Genomic DNA, 20,811 nt, shown 5'->3' on the forward strand with positions numbered 1-20,811 from the left:
GGTTAACAATAAAAAAAGATATAATACAATTGATCCCACATTAAAGTTTTTGAGGGCAATATTATCCGTCTATCATTAGGTATCACTGCAGGCTTTTGACTTCAGTAATACGACTGTGTGGTGAAGAGCAGCAGCTGCCGTACTGTGCGAGAAAAAGGGACAGCTTTTTAGGCCAGGTTGCTCCAATTGTTACCCAAGGACAACAGGGACAAGAATAAAGACCTTGTTTTCAGTCATAGTGCACTCGTGTCCTGTTTTCCAACTCCTCAGACAAATGCAAGAGCCAAGCAGTAACTGGACACTCAATCTGCAACTACATTTTAAAGCCAAAGTATTGTCTTATTTTTCATAGTTTTAGCCATAAAAAAAAAAAAGTTATTCAGATAATTATGTGATTTGTTTTATCATGGCAAAAATAATAGCCTGTCAGTATACAGGGCTGTACTTCGAAACCAGGGACACAATCTTCATTTGCAGGACTGAGGAGTGGGCTTTGATGAGTCTTACTGCTGTGGACTCATTGGATAAAACAACAGTTTTTACTACAATAGGAAGATGAACCTGCTTTATTCAGAAAATAGTTTAGCCAACTGCTTAATTACGATCGGCTGGTTTTTTATGTCCACACTTTTGTTTTCTACGATCAATAAACAATACTAAATGCAATTAGTTCCAGATAAATATATTAATATCTCTTGCATATCCAAGTGCAGCTGCAGTATACTCGTTTTACAGAAACATGGTTTAAACTGAGAGGAAGCAGAGCAGCAGGGGGAGGCTGAAAGAACAATTATTCTTCTGTTAAAAATCTGAAACATTTTCTGATATTGGCAGAGAGTCAACAATCAATTGGAGTAACTATTTCATGTTAAGAATATTAAAATATAATTTCCACATAAATAGAATAGAAAGGATGTTCACTGAGACAATGATGACTGTTTTTGAATACATGTGCACAATGAAACTCATGTGATTTATAAATCACGCTGCTAGGTTCAGAATTAGCTGTGGCCCAGTAGCTCAAAGCCCCCAACTGCTTCAAAAAACATTAAACCATTATCCTTAACTTGGATCTCGCCATAGCTATTTATTCATCTCCAAAAAGAAGCAGCTGCCGTGCCAGGAACTGAAATTGGCATTATTGTCCTGGTAAGCATCGGAAAGCCTTTTACTGGCTCTTTTTGCACCATGTCTTGACAGTATGGAAAGCCAGAGAAAGGGGAAAGGGTAATCAAGGAACGTAATATAGACAATGTAGTGTATGACTGCAGTAGTTAGACTGTACTGTGAATTATGACCCGGTCAGACTGAGGGTAATCCAAAGATTGCAATGTGACACTGGTAAGTAATCTCAGGAGTAAAGACAACAACTGATTGAAGAAGACTAGGCTGCTAACCAAAGCCAAGGTGAAAGTGGAGAATAAATCCTGTTCAAGACTCTAAAGGAGCATTAAAGTGAAGCCTGCAACTGGACCGTGGGTATTATATATTTCTATTTAAAAAAAATAATAATAAAAAAATAAACACCACACAACAAGAATAAAAAACAAAAACTGCATTCACTCAAAAATCTCCATTTTAGTCTTTACATCTTTTTCAAATCCATTGTAAGTGAACCCATTAGAAGGCATCTTAGAAGTGCTCTCTTTCTTGAGTGAAGCACGTGAACAGCTGTTTGACACACTTACGTTCTTCCTCCTTGGGGTCCAACTGTGTCACACTGACGGAGAGGCTGTCCACGCGCTCTTGTAGAGAGTTCACCCGGAATGAGAATGCATGGGCCTCATTAAACAGCTCGCCAAACACGTCTTCTGCATATTTACCTGGAAGCAAGACAAACCACATTGAGCCTGCGCTACTGCAGCGATATATTGCACGGAATAGGAATTGCATCTGGAACATCTTTATCTGGGTCAAGAGAAATAAGACAAGACAGTGAGGGGGGAGGGTGGTTGAGGCAAATGTCTCTCCGATTACCAAATCATTTTATGTCTCTGAGTTTATGTAACATGTGCATTATACTGTAGCTTCCGATTTTAGGTTTTACCCAAAAAAACACACTAAAAACAAACCCAACAATTATCCTATCAACACCAAAAATAAAAGCCCTGACAAACACAAATTTCTGGCCATCAATAAAAAGTAAAAAATTTCTAAAAATAAACACCGAAAAAGAATCGATACTTGTACTGTAGTGTTTAAATGTGTGTGTTTTTTTTAATTATTATGATGTATTTATTATTTACGATGGTTAATTTTGCACATTAAATATGGTCCTCAATGCCATCCAAGCTCAGTCACTATTATTAGTCAATATCACAGCCAGAGATGGATTAAATGTGTTTCGTGTGTAAACTAGTGAATAATACAATGTTCTTTAAATACTGGGATAGCAGCGCTACTACTTCAGATATTTAATAAATCCCAACAGTTTATATTCTCACTAAATAGTTACATCCATGACTCCATGCACTCAAGTCAAATATCTTTTCAAAACTAAAGAAACTTAGCAAGTAACTGTATTGTTTAGCGAGCTCACACAGGTAGCCATTCACAACAACAACACGCACACACTTAGCATCTGACCAATCACACATCACTTATTAACATATTAGAGGACAGAGGTGTGCGCGTGTGTGTAGTTTGTGGAAAACAGACATAGTACTGTATTTGATTTGATAGCGGAGAGATCTTTCAGCAACAAAATTCTGACATACAAACACTTGGATATTGTAGTCATCCATTATTATATTAGCCTATATTAATGAATATTTATTTTTTGCTACATTTTTGCTGATCCACCGGTTACAGTGAGTTTTACTGGGGGCCCCCTAAGAGGCTGGGGCCCCTGGGCATGGGCCGTGCGTTAATCTGCCCCTGACCACAGCTATGGCCAAGGGTTTTGCATCACCCAATAGAATTAACTAATTTTGCTTCATAAAGTCGAATGAAACCTGCTGAATAATGTTACATTAACATATTGACATACTGCTTTGTAGTTTTCCAAATATAGCACTTAATGAAAAAAACTGACAAGAATGGAAAAATGTAACATTCTGAACTCTAACATGAAATACTGTACTACTATTATGGTTTCCAGTAGACCTTTGCGCGATCATTTTGTAGTTTATTTGATTACATGCTATTAAATAAAAGATCTAAATTATGTTCATATAGTATTTTTTTTAATTATATCTCAATCCTACAATTTAGAACTGATTAAAAATGCAACGTTCTATAAATGGACACATCCAGCATTTATAAATTAAACACCAACATTGGTAGTAGTCTCACTATCAAGTACACATTATAAAGTCTAAATAAAGTCAGTTTTAACTGCACCCCTACTTGAGGGATGCATATCCCCAGGGTATGGCCTACTCTTATATGCCTGCTGCAGATTAGAAACTAAGGGCCTCATTAAGAAAGGGCGCTACATGTAGCTGTAACATGCATATTAAGTAGTGAGCCTGAAGCCCGCCGCACAGAGCCCGACTCAAGCCGTCCCGACTCATCTCATCTGAGTTTGCACAGATTCTGCGATCAGTTGTGCTCAGTTTTGGTTTGATGTCACAATTGAGTTTTTCCCGACTGGGTGTCGCACATTGCTAAGACTGAATTACTGACCACAACAAGATACTGGTGATTACTATGTATGCAGATGTAATTAATACTGCCCTGTACACATTTTTGTATTAACTTAGCCCAACATAGCGACCCTCATATTATGCATGGCATCGTATGCTGATTAGACAGTGGAGACAGCGCCGCGAGGCAACCGAAAGAAGCGCTTAACCTATTAATTTAGCTATTGACAATTTACACCTTGCAAACGTTTCAGGCAGTGTTTGACTTTTTGTATAGTTTGTCTACTACACTTTAGCCTGTGGTAAATAAAATCCAACTTGTTGATTTTTATTTGACTTTGGTGTTTTTTTCTCAGCGTGTGGATCTAGGGGCTTGTGATTTGTGACCTATTGGAGATCGACGCACCGGTTACTTTTTTGTTTTGCGCAGTAAGAAAATATAGGCTGCCAGTAGATTGACAATAAAAAGGTAAATTGAGGGCTCCCGAGTGGTGCATCCAGTAAAGGCGCTCCGCAAAGAGTGCAAGATGTGCTCTATAGTCTGGACGTCGTGAGTTCGAGTCCAGGCTATTCCTTTGCAGACCGAGGACAGGAGTTTCCAGGGGGCGGCGCTCAATTGGCCGAGCGCGCGCCAGGGGGGAGGGAGGGTTAGGTTGGCCAGGGTGTCCTCGGCTCACCGCGCACCAGCGACCCCTGTAGTCTGGCCGGGTGCCTGCAGGCTTGCCTGTAAGCTGCCCGACAGCTGCGTTGTCCTCCAACGCTGTAGCGGTCGGCTGACCGCACAGGCTTCGGATGACAGCGTGTGTTTGTCTTCGCCCTCCTGAGTCAGTGCAGGGGTGGTAGCGGTGAGCTGAGCATAATAAAATAATTGGCCATTCCAAGTTGGGAGAAAATAATAAAACAAAAATAATTGGCAATGACTAAATTTATAAAAGAAAAAAAAAAAAAGAAAAGAAAAAAAAGGTAAATTGATCATTTACCTTTGATTAGTAAACGCCTAACAAAACAATTAAAATGTGCACATATCTGGTAATTTTGAATTCGGGACACTCAGAGCAATTCAAGACTAATGTATTTTTACCTGTGGAACTAAAGCTGTCAATATTCCGCCATCTTGTATGACAAGTTACATGACAAGCTACGTCACTTAAACCTACTTCACCATTGGTTGACACCATTATGACTAAATCGGTCTCAGTCAGTCTTGGTCTGCGACCGCCACACACAGACGGACTGATCACATCTGAATGAAACTGCGTCTGAAAAAGATTCAATATGTTCAATCTTCAAATCTGAAGACATCCCGAATGAAATCTGCATAATCTTGGTTTTAAGGGCATGCACACTGCTACGATTCATCCAGACTCTGTACGGCCAGTTGAGATGAGATGAGTCGGGACGGGTTGAGTCGGGCTGTGTGCGGCAGGCTTAACGTGCACCATAAATCTAAATGTACTGTCCCATTTACTAACAGAGAACGCATTAATTTACATGCACACTATTTGGCTAATTTACATACCATAGTGTGCACACTACATGTACTGTGAGTGATAATTCAATGTGCACGATAATGTCCACCGTGATATAAAAAGCCCCAGCAGTCAAGGCGTACTGACGGAAAATGAGCGATCAACAGACGCAGCCCTCTCCGCAGGGGACAGGCCAGAGGTGAAAGTAACTTTCATTTCTTACCTGTACTCAGTGGTGTAGTCGAGGGTACACACAGGTAAACGGTGTTTACCCACTTTTAATTTTGGCAATATAGCGTTTACCCACTTCTCATATAGTGGATAAAGAGGTTACTCATTTCTACGGTCCTGCAATATGCAAATCCTGGGTTAAAGACAGATATATTAACGGTGAACGTCTGTGTTGTGTTGCGTGGCCACTGGACTGCGTGTTCTGTGTGTGCGTGTGTTTGTGCTTGTTCTATGAGGGGAAATAACTGTATGGGGGGGCTGAGGGCCAATAACAATGTATCTGTTCATGTTTATCTGTTCAAGCTATCTGTTCAACTCCACCACACAGGGGAGTTTACCCATTTTTTTATTTACCACTACACCACTGCCTATACTGTGTAATTGTTTAAATTTAAATGTGCAAAAAAGCCAGATTTTAAAAAGAGATCAGCTATTAATATTACCATGTAAACGTGATAAACGTGATAAACACATAATCAGAATGATTAAACAAATAATCCATAAGATTGTTTGTTTTGTTTTTGAATGGCACCAACACAACTTCTAATACATCACTCTGCTATTATCTTGTTGAGCACACCGATGAGACAATCGCAAACAGGGACAATTTAACAATTGTACGGTTTCTGACCGGGACAAAAAATGAAGGCTGTTTTTGCTCTACTTGTTGCCTCAGAATATGATCTAAACCATGCGCTTAATTTTTACTTCCAAGTGGTGTTATAGTTCGTTTTGATTGTGAAGCATCTCATGGTCGTTTTTCTGTTTGATATTTTTCCTTTTTAAAAACAATAAAAAGAATCAGTGTATCACAGTCTACCATTCTACCAAATTATAGTGGAATAGTTGTATGCTTTTGTCTTTGAAAATTTCAGTTTATTTTGAAAACAGCTATGCGGAACCGAGAGGGGTATTGCTGCAGAACGCAGACTCGCACAGCGTAGGTCTCACAGGCAGCTCACACAGGGTTGTGCTGCGTGATAGACGTCATCATTATATGCTACAGCCCGATCACATGATAAGGGTGATGAATCTAGGTACTAAAACAAAGTGTATTTCATAACAAAACCTAACCCTAAACCTAAGGTTTGTGGGGTATTGGCCGTGGATCACCAATTAATTCTCACAGGGTAATCACTATGTTCAGTGTTCTCACCCTCCCACACCCTGTTTATGGTCACGTGGTAGGGGTGTTGAGGATGAATATAGCACAATGTAAAATTAGTTGCGCATGCAGCACTACCCTGCGAGAGCTACCCTGTGTGAGCTACGCTGTGTGAGCTACCGTGTGAGCTACCCTGTGTGAGCTCCCTGTGAGAGCTACGCTGTGTGAGCCTTCGTTCTGCAGCACTACCCTGTGTGAGCTACCCTGTGTGAGCTTCCTGCGAGAGCTACACTGTGTGAGCTACCCTGTGTGAGTTACCCTGCGAGAGCTACGCTGTGTGAGCTACCCTGTGTGAGCTCGCTGCGAGAGCTACGCTGTGTGAGCTACCCTGCGAGAGCTATGCTGTGTGAGCTATGCTGTGTGAGCTACGCTGTGTGAGCTACCCTGCGAGAGCTACGCTGTGTGAGCTATGCTGTGTGAGCTACGCGGTGTGACCTACACTGTGAGAGCTACCCTGTGAGAGCTATGCTGTGTGAGCTACGCTGTGTGAGCTACGCTGCGAGAGCTACCCTATGTGAGCTCCCTGCGAGAGCTACCCTGTGTGAGCTACCCTGCGAGAGCTACGCTGTGTGAGCCTTCGTTTTGCAGTTATATACTCTTGGCGGAACCCCCTTTCGCAGTCAGCATTGCTCGCTGTAAGAGTGACGATTACCATGGTGATCACCCCTCTGTCATCATATGTCACGTGAATGGGACCTGAGTGACTGCAAGTTATTTTGCTTGAACATCAACAACAATTACTACTAACCGGACAACCAAGAAGCTGTGAGGCGGGAAAGGACTTAAAATACAAATTAAAACTGTATAGCCTAAACAATCGTTTTGATAAGTCGAAATATAAAATGACATTGACAAAATGTTTTGCCGGTAAGCAGTACCAGGCCATATCGGCTTACTTTCACCTCTGGGACAAGCAAAGGCAACGCAAACTAAAAACTGCATGCAGAGGAGTTAGAAATTCTAGTGGAGGAGGTTGTTTTAAATTATAATACCTTGTTTGGTGCAGTGTTTTATTAAACCACTCTATTATTTGTACCAATGTAATGAACTATAAAATAAAATCTAAGAAATTGTAACATTAATTCATATTTAGTCACTCTTAATATAACCTAATAACCGAATATTACAGGTAATTTTCACTGCTCTACATGAAAACTTTAATGCAAGTAATGCCTCCTTGGTGCCAGATAGATTTCAGCCCAGAAAGATAGGTTTAAATAGTGGGCCTATCAGTGGTTAAAGCGTGGTTTCTAAACAAACTAATTATAGCTCAATTTAAGGTGCACACTACGATTATCGCCCATTAGTAAATACGGTGTGAATAAAACTCATCTCATTATTCAGAGCAGGGTGCCTCATTTAAATGCATTATCATGCATTACCATACAAATCACATATTCATTCTGATTACCACAGTGTGGCACAATAAAATCAGTGCGCGCCATAATCCATCCACTATTAGCCCGATAATGAATAAAATTGCAATAGTAAATAGGTAAATCATGAACGTGCACACTAATTGCAATTATGGTGCGGCATAATGGTTAGTGTCCTTTCATAAATGAGGCCTTAATACTTATTTTAACAATTATTAAAATGATTATAAAAACTACTAATATATACGACTATCAGCATGATCAAATACCTCGATTTGTGTTTCATCACTCCACATAACCTTTGACCAGAACTCATATCCATTATTCAAATGCCGTTTTGCAAACTTTAAGCGATTGTCCTTTATAGTGGCTTTTTCCTAGGCCTGCAACCATTGAAACGTTCACCATGCAATACTCGAGCTATGGTTGAAATTGAAACCCCTGTACCAGTTGCAGCCAATTCACTTTGAATATCTTTGGCAGTCAATCTCGGATTGTTATTAACCTTCCTCACAATTCTTCTACTTGTTCTTGGTGAAAGAACCTTCTTTCCTCCAGACCGAGGGAGCGTTGTGACAGTACCATGGGTCTTGTACTTCTTGATAACAAAAACAATAGTTGAAATTGGGATACTCAAATGCTTGGAAATCTTCTTGTATCCTTCTCCAGCTTTATGACAATTATTATTATTATTATTATTATTATTTATTTCTTAGCTGACGCCCTTATCCAGGGCGACTTACAATTGTTACAAGATATCACATTATTTTTACATACAATTACCCATTTATACAGTTTTTTTTTTTTTTTACTGGAGCAATCTAGGTAAAGTACCTTGCTCAAGGGTACAGCAGGAGTGTCCCCACCGGGATTTGAACCTACGACCCTCCGGTCAAGAGTCCAGAGCCCTAACCGCTACTCCACACTGCTGCCCCATAAATCATTTTCTGCCTAAGGTCTTTACTTTTTCCCATATTGACTTATTGGTAATGACAGCAATCATCCTATGCCTAACCCTTTTATACTTGAAGAATGTTCACCTACAACACAACATTGTCTAGACTTTTTTTTAATTGAAGGTATGTTGTAGGGAAATCGTAATTGTTATTATTTAGTTACTACATTTATTTTCAAAAGAAGTGTACCGTTTTACTATACTGAACTGAAGTATTAGGTATGTGAGCCCTATGACTGTTATACCCAGAGTTTAAGGATTGAAATATTAGCTGAAGAGGTTTACTCTTCGTTGACACAATTTCATACATTTTACAGAAATAATCACAGTACAGCACAGGCCTGAAGTAACTACTGTAATTATCAAAAACATGTCTGCCAGGGAGGTATTCATTATCTTACAATAATGATGCATGCATATGTCCTTCTACCGGAAACAGTGCTGTACTGAGACGGAGGAAGATGAAGTGAGAGGTAAACCTAGAGAGACCTCTACAAGGCTGTTATCTAGTGACTGATTATGTGAAATGTTCCTGTGAATACTGTTCGATCATTACGAGACAGGTTCCTGTTGCCTTTACATTTTTTTTTTTTAATTGAAAGTATGTATCTGATTTATAGAGTGTTGTGTCTGCAGATGACTGGATGGCCCACTTTGGAGATGAAACTGTTTTTTTTTAGTTTTTTTTTTTTTTAATCTGGATCAAGTCCCAACCTTTCATCTATAGACTAGTGCTATCTTTAAAATAATACCTGCAGATCATTCCAACCCAAAGTATAAAATACAAGCAAATAACCAAAAAAGAGCTTTAACAGAAGAAAAGGATGACCTGTGGTGATAATGATAGTGTTACTATGATGCAGGTCAATGCAGAATTTGCACCATCTCTGTCAAAGGAAAAGAAAACCTTAATACTCCATGTAGTGATTCAGAACAATCTCCACAGGGATAACACTTAGTATATCATTCCATATACTGTAGAAATAGCCATTCAGGTCAGGAAATCCTCAGTGTACATATTCAAGGGGAATAGGCTTGTTATTAGGAGCAGAAGACAAACAGGAAAGACATGAACACGCACACACTTACTCAGGCTGCTAAGCTGCCGTATTATATTTGCCAGTGAAACGTTTGTCACGCATTCCAGTTCATTCTTGATGACTCTAGGCAGCACTGTATGACACAGGTGCCTGGGCTCGATGTTCCTCTTCACTAGTGGCATTCTTGGGTCAATCTAAAGGCCAGGACACCTAAGATGAGAAACAAAACTATGAAAACACTGATCCTTTAAAACGGTTAGCTTTTTTTGTTTATCCATATGCCACTTTGCACATGTAGTATACTAGACACATAAGATGCCTTAATCTTCATCTGGTGATTAAAGTAAATGCACTTTGACATACTTTTTGTATGAAAGGAGCTATATAAATAAAGTATTGATTGATAAAGTATTGTTTAGGCTCAATAATCACATTACAGCACAGCTGTTTATCAAGACCTGCCCCAGTTTTGTTTCTGTTATACCCAGCGCTTAAATTCTCATGGAATATTTCCCAGATCCCAACTGCCATGACATCCATACCCCCTCCGCCCCCCCCCCCCCCCCCCCCCCCAAAAAAAAGGGGTCAGATAAAGCAACTACATTTATTTTGTTTTAAACCACACCAATTTGTGTGACAGGTTTTATAAACATGTCTTACACGTTTTGTTTTTCTGTTTCAGTAACCAACTAGGAGATTACATAAAGTACACTTAAGTAAAACTTCAAACTTCAAATAAGTAAAACTCCAAAATGCGTGAATCAACCTTCCACAGAGAAGATCTCCGACTTCCAACACATTAAGTAAATTGCATTGTTATAAGACAGACATTACATTTCCAGTTTTAGATTCACAAATTACTATAAAGGAAATAAAAAGGTTTTCATAAACTAGTGCTGACAGTGTTCTTAATCGTTTCTCAGGCCATTCAGTCAAGTAATTCAATTTGTTATATTGTTTCAAACTAGTTAAGCTCGCACATTCTCAGGCAACCAAACTGATTTCTCGTTTCAGGGCTGCTGATAGTAGTGACTTATTTCAATCACAGAAACAAAGCAAATATTTTGTGTGGTTGGATTTTGGTTCGGGGGTGAGATTTTTGCAGATGGGTAATCATTTATAAAAGTAAAAATTAAAAATTAACTACACTCCAAACTTTCAATTAACTCGAAAATTGCCCTATTAAGAACCATGATGTTTCACCTCACAATCACACTTATCAAACACACAAATTAAACAACAGAAAGTATAATAACCTACCTAACCTGATTTTTTTTTTTTTTATAAATTTAGTCGTTGCCAATAATTTTCTTTAATTTTTTTATTTTTTTATTTATTATTTTCTCCCAATTTGGAATGGCCAATTGTTTTTAGGCTCAGCTCACTGCTACCACCCCTGCGCTGACTCAGGAGGATGAACACACAGTGTCCTCCGAAGTGTGTGTCGTCAGCCGACCGCTTTTTTCCACACTGCAGACTCACCATGCAGCCACCCAAGAGCGACAGCGTCGGAGGACAACGCAGCTCTCAGGCAGCTTACAGGCAAGCCCGCAGGCGCCCGGCCAGACTACAGGGGTCACTGGTGCGAGCCGAGGACACAATGGCCGACCGAACCCTCATTCCACCTGGGCGGCGCTCGGCCAATTGAGTGCCGCCCTCTGGAAGCTCCCGTCCTCAGTCGGCAAAGGAATAGACTGGACTCGAACTCGCGACGTCCAGACTATAGGGCACATCCTGCACTCCACTCAGAGCGCCTAACCTGATTTTTAGATTCCCAAGTCCATCCTCCTGTTTTTCATTGCAAAGTTGTCGAGGACGTCTAGTAGCCTCACAGACGTGGATTACACTTTATCAACGAAAGTCGGTAAATTCAAAATGCGACATTGTGGAGAAGGCTCTTCTGTGCATGATTTGTAAACAATGAACCAGGTTTAAATAACTCATTTCATTGTACCTTCTTTTCCAAAGGCTAAAATAACCAAATAGTTTTGGAAAGTAAATCTATATACTATAAATACAATATCCTGTGTTTGGAGAGAGTCGGGATGCTTTATATAATTAAAGAAAGGTGATCAATAAGGAATACAATATTATAATGTCTTTATTTTCATTACAGCAATACTGGAAGTTTTTAAAAAATAAATATTATAAATATATATTACGTGCATGCAGGCCTTTTGTTAAGTACTGTATATTCCATCTGCAGCGTTAGAAGAAAAAAAAAAAAGCCATACTGTTTGTGGTCAATAAAGCAAATAAGAATAACTGTTGGTTTTGTTTTCATTGTAAGTTTTTGTAAAGTACTGTAGTTCAAAAGTAACATTACAGTTCAAATGTAAGACTGTAGTTAATGGATACCTCATACTGTAAGTTAGCATTAAAAGTATAGTATTTATTGAAAGTACTCATGACTTCAAGGTGATTTGACTCACCCAAAATACATTTTACTCACATTGTGTCTAAACTGGAGCATAAATTACTCAATGACTCAAAACCTTATCTGGAGCACTGCCTACTTCATGTCACGTCTTTAGCAAAGCATCCCAGCAAGTTTAATGACAGCTCTTTCTCTATACTGTATACATTGTACAGGGTGTCCCAATAGTGTACTTGTTAAATAGGAATGTATAGTATATATCTCTTTAGAATTACAGTATGCAAAATATTGCTTTAGTATTATTATTATTATTATTATTTATTTCTTAGCAGACGCCCTTATCCAGGGCGACTTACAATTGTTACAAGATATCACATTATTTTTACATACAATTACATTATTTTTTACACATTATTTTTACATACAATTACCCATTTATACAGCTGGGTTTTTACTGGAGCAATCTAGGTAAAGTACCTTGCTCAAGGGTACAGCAGCAGTGTCCCCCACCTGGGATTGAACCCACGACCCTCCGGTCAAGAGTCCAGAGCCCTAACCACTACTACACATGCAGCATTTTAAGTGAGACGTACAAAACAAAAATAGAAATCTTCATAATCAAAAAGTGTTAGTCAACAACTCGGTTCTTGGGATATTATTATTAATAATAATGATAATAATAATAATAGTAACAGCAGTTGGCATAATTTATAAATTGGCTGTTGAAAATGAGCTGCCCATTTACTGTATTTAAAAAGCAAACCATTCAGCCAAAAATCCTATCATGTGTACCAGTTACAGTAAGTAAAACAATATAATAGGCTACAAATTTTAGCAACAATTAGTGAACCATGTTCTTCATGCTCTTTAAAGCTGAAAAAATGGATTTGCCCTGAGGTGAAGCTATTCTGCAGTACATGAGGGAATCATTCTAGAATTCTAGGCATCTCCTGGGAGTTCTGTGGATGCTTTAACAGCAGGCTGTGTATAAAGGAGATGGTGAAAAGCAACAAGAAGAGGTCCTCCGCCCTTCACGGTCATCATTATTGGTTGAACCTAAAATTAAACTCCCTATAAATTACTTCGAAGCATATGAAAAGACATACCCTATACACAATATGGACTGAAAGCATCATTTAAGGGGTATTAGAAAGATAAATCTAGTGTGATTACCAAAGGCAAATGTAGTTTTTTTTTTTTTTTTTAAATCAATCAATCAATCAATAAAAACAGCACTTTGTTAAATCTTTGCACGTTAGATCCATGCCTTTTATTTATTTTATATTTCCATTTTTTTTTTTTACATCAAATGCTAAGTTTCACCTAAACCCCCAAGATTTAGCATCCTTAATACATGATGTTTGGATAAGCACTGAATGAATTTTTCTAAAATCAGGCATACTGTATTCATAGGAGGAGGATAAATGCTAAAAGTTTTGCATGATAACACATTTTGGTTAATTAACAAGAAGAAGTTTTATTATTTTTTACATTCATTTAGATTTACCAATATGCCTTCATAAACACAGTGAAGCCTGCACTCTGCAATAGTTATTCCCACTACATTACTGCCAGGGTTGTGAATTTAATTGCACATATTTTTTTTTTTTTTTTTGTTAGATAGAGTATTGCTGAATCTAAACAAGTATCATAATGGACTGCACTGTAGCATTAGCATTCAGCACACAACCCCCTGAGCAACCGAGCCTCCTTACAAAGACAACAACACAAGCACCTGCCCTGCTTGTGACCAAATCTTCAGATCTTTTCACTCATGCTCGGCACAAATTGAAAGCTACCCCTAAAGGCACCAAGATCGAGAAAAAATTACTCTTTTGGTGACCCGACACAACCACTTAATCCTGAATTATGACACAACGCCAGGATCTTGAATGCAAAAAGGATCAGCCTATAGTACTCAAGGGAATGAACAGGCACCCTGCACAATATTGCAATCGAGTAAGAAATTAAATGCTAATGGAATAATCAATACTGTTAGAAACTCAACACTGGTGCTTGAGATTTGCAGGGTAGAAACGCATTCCCATACAAAGGCAATGCAATCTTTCCACACTTGGATTTTCCTTCCCTGACGACACAAAAAACATAATTCTAAACAGATTAGGACTGGTTGATTTATTCTTTTTTTTATAGCAAACATTGAACTCATTTGATAAAAAGGACTCGATTACCTTAAGTGCAACCAGATGGTGTAGCTAAAACATGGAGGGTAATACTGTAAATAAAGTACACTGAACATTGAGCAAGAAAAAAAAAAAACTGTCAATTTAAGAGTGAATTGAGTTTTTCTGCATTTAAAGTTGCATGTACTTTATATGTCCACGCAGAACAGTGGTTACAGTACATCCACTTTTATCTTTGACTCAAGGAAAGGATTTCACACTTTTATCAGATTCTCTCTGCCACCTCAACAGAAATAACAGGGAGACTGTAAGTTTTATGAGGCAGAAAAGCAGCTGAAAAGTGTTTTTAACCCAAATCAGAGACTTCCTAAAATAGGCTACAGAAAAAAAAACAAAAAAACAGTAACTTTAAGCAGCGTATATAATGATAGAAAATAGAATGCACCTAGAAAGCAGGAGATCAGGGGTGTTTTTCAAAGTGCAAGCAGTTGCTCCAAATCTAGAAATATACAGCACACACACGTAATAACCGTTTCTAATTGCAAATCTAGAAATATACAGCACACACACGTAATAACCATTTCTAATTGCAAATCTAGAAATATACAGCACACACACGTAATAACCGTTTCTAATTGCAAATCTAGAAATATACAGCACACACACGTAATAACCATTTCTAATTGCAAATCTAGAAATATACAGCACACACACACGTAATAACCGTTTCTAATTGCAAATCTAGAAATATACAGCACACACACGTAATAACCGTTTCTATTTGCAAATCTAGAAATATACAGCACACACACGTAATAACCGTTTCTAATTGCAAATCTAGAAATATACAGCACACACGTAATAACCGTTTCTATTTGCAAATCTAGAAATATACAGCACACACACGTAATAACCGTTTCTAATTGCAAATCTAGAAATATACAGCACACACACACGTAATAACCGTTTCTAATTGCAAATCTAGAAATATACAGCACACACACGTAATAACCGTTTCTATTTGCAAATCTAGAAATATACAGCACACACACGTAATAACCGTTTCTAATTGCAAATCTAGAAATATACAGCACACACACGTAATAACCGTTTCTAATTGCAAATCTAGAAATATACAGCACACACACTTAATAACCGTTTCTATTTGCAAATCTAGAAATATACAGCACACACACACGTAATAACCATTTCTAATTGCAAATCTAGAAATATACAGCACACACACGTAATAACCATTTCTAATTGCAAATCTAGAAATATACAGCACACACACGTAATAACCGTTTCTAATTGCAAATCTAGAAACATACAGCACACACACACGTAATAACCGTTTCTAATTGCAAATCTAGAAATATACAGCACACACACACGTAATAACCATTTCTAATTGCAAATCTAGAAATATACAGCACACACACGTAATAACCGTTTCTAATTGCAAATCTAGAAATATACAGCACACACACTTAATAACCGTTTCTAATTGGTAAATCTAGAAATATACAGCACACACACTTAATAACCATTTCTAATTGGTAAATGGAAAACCTAACCGGCCTCTTTGTATGAGCAAATTAGATTTTATTTCAATGTGAAAGCACTGAGAAGACACCTAATTAGACTTTTTGGCAAAGCAACTAAATTGCTACAGTTTCTAATTTACTAACAAGGAACACCATGATAAACTAAATAATTGGAGAATTATTTATTTATTTATTTATTTTTGGCATGCTGTCATTTTATGTCCTGGGGTTTGTGCATTAAGCCTACTGTATAAATAATGAGTAACGTGACAGGGATACAAAAATATATACATTTCCAGTGCTGGCTCTTTTTTACTTGTCATTTTGTCAGTAGAAGGCATATTCTCTTGATACAGGCCTGTGTGCGGTTGAAATGTGAAAGTGAATAAACATCCAATCATTAAATAGAAAAATAACAAAAACCTAACTTAAAGAACTTGGACAACTTGTGAGTAATTATAGTCCTGTATTTTTGTATCCCTAATGTACCTGCTTTTTTAGGTCAGTGGCTTATTAAATCAGTAAGATAACATACATTTCAGTACCGTACATCAAATACATTATAAAGAATACCGTTTCCTTCTTTCAAGTGCCTCAAATGGAATGGAATTCCACTCAAATTCCACTGCAGCCAGCATCTTATTTTTCTGTCAAGTCACAAACTGTACTCTGCAAACTCAGGCTTTAAACAGCTTTGGAGAGGAAAGTCTAAATAAAAAATTTATATGAATAAATCCAGATTTTTTTTTAAATTCTATCCAGTTCAGGGAGTATTTTATTACAATTTTAAATTGCCATGGTGCTTGGCGTATAATAAAAATAATTACAAAAAAAGTTCAATCTTTTTTCTTACATTGAAGTCTTGCCTGTATGGATTTGTATTTGGATCTGTAAAAAGGTGTGTGGGGCTTAATTAAAATCAGGGGTTTGGTAAGCACAGCTCCGTAGACTACAATAGGTATAGTACCTTAATGTTCTTTACTGGGTTTCATGCAGGAGCAGCTGGATCCTTGATTTTAGATGCTAAAGAACAGCTAATCATCATATCTAACATTTCAACGTAACATCACGTTGTTCATGAGGCGCTAACAAAAATGATGCACCTCTACTGTGCAGTGTGTGTGATTTTGATTAACGACAGAGTATGCATACCATACAGTAGGCTTCTGTAATTCTACAGAAGACAAGAAAAGTAGACTGATTTAGCAATAGTTGATAGCTACAGTACTTGGATAGTATTGTGCAGTAAACAATATGTTATTGTTTATCAAATGTATCTTAAAAGCTTAACAACAAAAGATGTATTACATGACGATGTGCAGTACATACAGTACTGTAAACAAAATAAAACACTAAGTACTGTAACAGAACCAATTAATATTCAAAGATGGAATTCAATATTCTTTTCTCTCTAGTGAGGATGCATCTTAAGACCTCTTGAGGGCTGAAGCGCCATCTGATGTCTTTCTATTCACCACACAAAACAAGCTCTCTGGAACAGACGGGGGCTGGATTATTAATAGAAGCCAAGCCATCTATGAATTTGACAGAATCAACAAACAAAAAAAGATCCTTTTCTCTAGCCTTAAAGGGATACTGGCCTTTTATTTCATATTCTTTTTGACACCCTAGCACATGACTGACATTGCTGTGCTATGGAGAACCCAATACGTAGATTCCTTAGGATTCCTTCTTTCATTGTAGATGGTGTGACAACAATGTATTCATTGGAAATATGCAGTTTCACTCTAAAGTTTTGGTTATAGTGTAAATTAAATGTATGTGCTTTTGATGCAGAGGGACACATCGGAGGCATCCCAGTTTCACAGTTTTTGCGATAAATACTAATCCATTAAGCCCAAAAACCTCCAGAGGACAGCTATTGTACAATGCAGCTTGACAGCACATGTTAACACTATCGCATCATCTTTGGAAAAGCGCATCCAGATCATCTGATGTGGTGGTGGCTATTTATAGTACCGGCACCCAGGAATAAACACATCTAAAATTAAATGAACATTTTAAATTATATTGGCTGTGTGACATCAGTATGTATAGACATCAGTTGGCTGTGTGACATCAGCATGTCACGTACACACACCAGTGTGTTATACAAGAGTGTGTTTTTAAGATGAAGGCTACTGTAGGCCAGCATGGAAACAACAAGTCCTCTTCGGGTGGTCACTGTTTTAGCCACCTTGCACCAACCCTGTGGAATGCCTGTGATGCAATTTCTTAGTACTCAAGGCATCGATATCATGTCTAAAGATATGAGCCACTAACCTGAACAGAGCTTGTGAAGTGCTTGGAGGTGCCATAGTATGATTGAATTTGCTGTTGCATAAAGATTTAAAACAGTACACACACAAATACTATGTTTATGGTATATCATGGCTCGTGTCCCCTTTTTGTTGATAGCATTTTGTTCAATTGGAAGTGATTTCCTGCTTCACATCCTGTATTCCTGAAAGATTTTAAACTGTTGTTATATGAGTGTCCAATTTGTTGATAGGGGAAGGTTTTTGTCTGAAGGGACTGGCAAGTCTTTTCTCATTTCAGTAGATCGATAGAACTAGAAATAATTACAGGAAGAAAATACAAGGCACAGAAAATGGCTATGCAGAGACCTACTCTATCAGGGAAAACCATCATCCACTTCGTGCCAATAGACAACATTTTTTGAACACCCCCCTTTTAAGAATTTAGTTTTTTTAAGAAAGGTATTCAAACCAACAATTAGGCTACCGGTTCCCTGGCAAAGTACAGTAATCACTCATCTAGTCAGGACTTTGAAAATGTTCAGCCCCCTTCCATTACGATGTCATATTTCCCAATTCAACATTTTTGTTGTCTAAAAACCTTTGTCAATGGGTCCCTGCTGTGTATATTTACAAGACAAACAAAGCCATGCTCATTCAGTATAGCTCATCAAATGCAAAGCGTTACTGTAGAATGAATAACCATTTACCACATACTTTAGCCAATAGCCTTTTTAATTGTAGCAGGTACAGAATGGCAAAGGTACTGTATAGTGATTTATAAAGTGGAAGACAGTCAACATTTCCAAGAAAAAAATGTGTGTTTTTGTAAACAAAAATAAAGTAATCCTGTGTCACAAAGTGTATTCTTTAACTTTGAAACACTGTAGGGCTTACTGTACAGTATAGACAAAACACAGGCTTGTGAAGCAAGCATAGGCAAACTGGTCTAATAATTTCATGATGTAATACATGCTAAAGTCCCATGTAACATCAGTGTAACAGGTAGTACATCAATAAGGCAAATGTTTGCTGGATTTATTTTTAAGTGATACAAAATATGTATACCACTATTCTTTCAGAAATAGGAAATTTCGTGGGGAACTACATATCACACGGCAATGAGTACATTTCACGAAAATCATGAAATCTGTGATAACTGTGAAAAAAATTGCAGAATGGACAATGCAAAATAAGCAAAAATAAATGTCACTTTAATAAAAGGGTGTTTTAAAAAAAAAATATGAACGCCACAATACAAACCACCGAACATGAGGAATGTGGGTTACACCAGACAAATGTCTTGTACTACGAAAGGGACTGTGTTGGTTGATCCCAATTACTGCAAGTACTGTGCTCTACTGTATGTCAATCATACATTTAAATCAGTTGGTTTGTACTGTACTTTTATTATATGTACAGCATCTGACTTAACAATTCCTTGCTAAGAAATTCCAACTACTGAAACACACTCCCACTCTTGACATACTGTACTGTAAGCAATCAATAACTGGAAATCATCCATGTAATCCCAAACAGACAAGCAAACAAGCAAACAGGAATGATACTATCCTCACTGTGAAGTCTAAACCAATACTCACAGATGCTGTTTTTTTATTTTATTTTATTATACCGGTATATATATATATTTAATACTTTGGGTATCATTACCTGAATATACGTCTATACAGTAATTGGAATCTAATCTATATCAAGGTATTGCTGGAACGAAAAATGAAGTGCACAGTTTATTTATCGTATCGTACACGCTCCTGGGAGGAAATCAGAAGTTGTACAGACTCTCTAGAATGTCAGAGTCCTAGTACTCCTCGCTATCTAAATGTCACATGTAGCTGATGGCAGAAGTGAATACACAGTTTGAAGGAATAATTTATCTTGACAGTTCAGTCATTGCTGCAAGTTCATATATGTGTCAGCCAGACATTATTATACACAGATCCACATTAAGGATTAGGCAAGGTAAAGAGGCATCATCAGCATAAAGAGATTTTGATGACTATTTGCTGAAAGTATCGTTGTCAGTAATAAGGATAAATAAAAATCAACATACACTGCACTTCCTTGTCCCCAGATTCATGCAGGACCATAAGAGTAGTCAAAGGGTTAAACATCTTTACTTGCACAAACACCTCGAGATTCTCATGTGAAGGTGATTTAGGGAGCAGACGGTGCAGTTTTCAAAGCAATGCAGATAAGAACTTGAGGCCTAGGGTAACTCCTTAGAATTCTCAAGATGGTATGTGCCCCATTTGTTATTGAAGCAATGAGACACTGACATGTGTGTAGGTTTGTAACAAACCCCCAAAGTCACAGAGAAGAGCAGTCTTTGTTTTAGTGAGATAGCTGGCCAGACAGAGAAAGGCGAGCAAAATGAGAAGAACTTGAAAACCAGCTCCAGCTCTAGCTATAAGACCCAATAATTCAATAAATGTGGAAGACCACCTAAATGTTGTTTAAAGGACGTAACAACATCTTCGCTTTCTGGCTGTGTGAAGTCACCGGTCTTGGCTTGGGATTCCGAAGGCAGGGTCGCATTGGTTCTGGCACTCCTGTAGGTTAGGGAGGCAAAGCCATCAGGGACTGTTTCTCCACATCACACTACAGCGAACCCTGCTGGCCAGGCACGTAGTGCGCTCAGGCG

At 37.9% G+C, this 20,811-nt stretch overlaps 1 protein-coding gene across 2 annotated transcripts in view; it reads right to left on the reverse strand.

The window, feature by feature from the left end:
* Positions 1-20,811, reverse strand: part of LOC117411519 (actin-binding protein WASF1-like) — a 57,915-nt gene that overhangs the window by 26,405 nt on the left and 10,699 nt on the right. For both annotated transcript variants that reach the window (XM_034019141.3, XM_059025827.1), the window contains exons 2-3: positions 9,873-10,033; positions 1,689-1,823 (exon numbers count right to left, since the gene is read on the reverse strand). In XM_034019141.3, coding sequence (XP_033875032.3) covers positions 1,689-1,823; positions 9,873-10,005 — 268 coding nt within the window. In that variant the 5' untranslated portion in view covers positions 10,006-10,033. The remainder of the gene's footprint in view (positions 1-1,688; positions 1,824-9,872; positions 10,034-20,811) is intronic.

Source organism: Acipenser ruthenus, chromosome 6 (assembly GCF_902713425.1).
Source record: "Acipenser ruthenus chromosome 6, fAciRut3.2 maternal haplotype, whole genome shotgun sequence".
Taxonomy (NCBI): Eukaryota; Metazoa; Chordata; class Actinopteri; order Acipenseriformes; family Acipenseridae; genus Acipenser; species Acipenser ruthenus.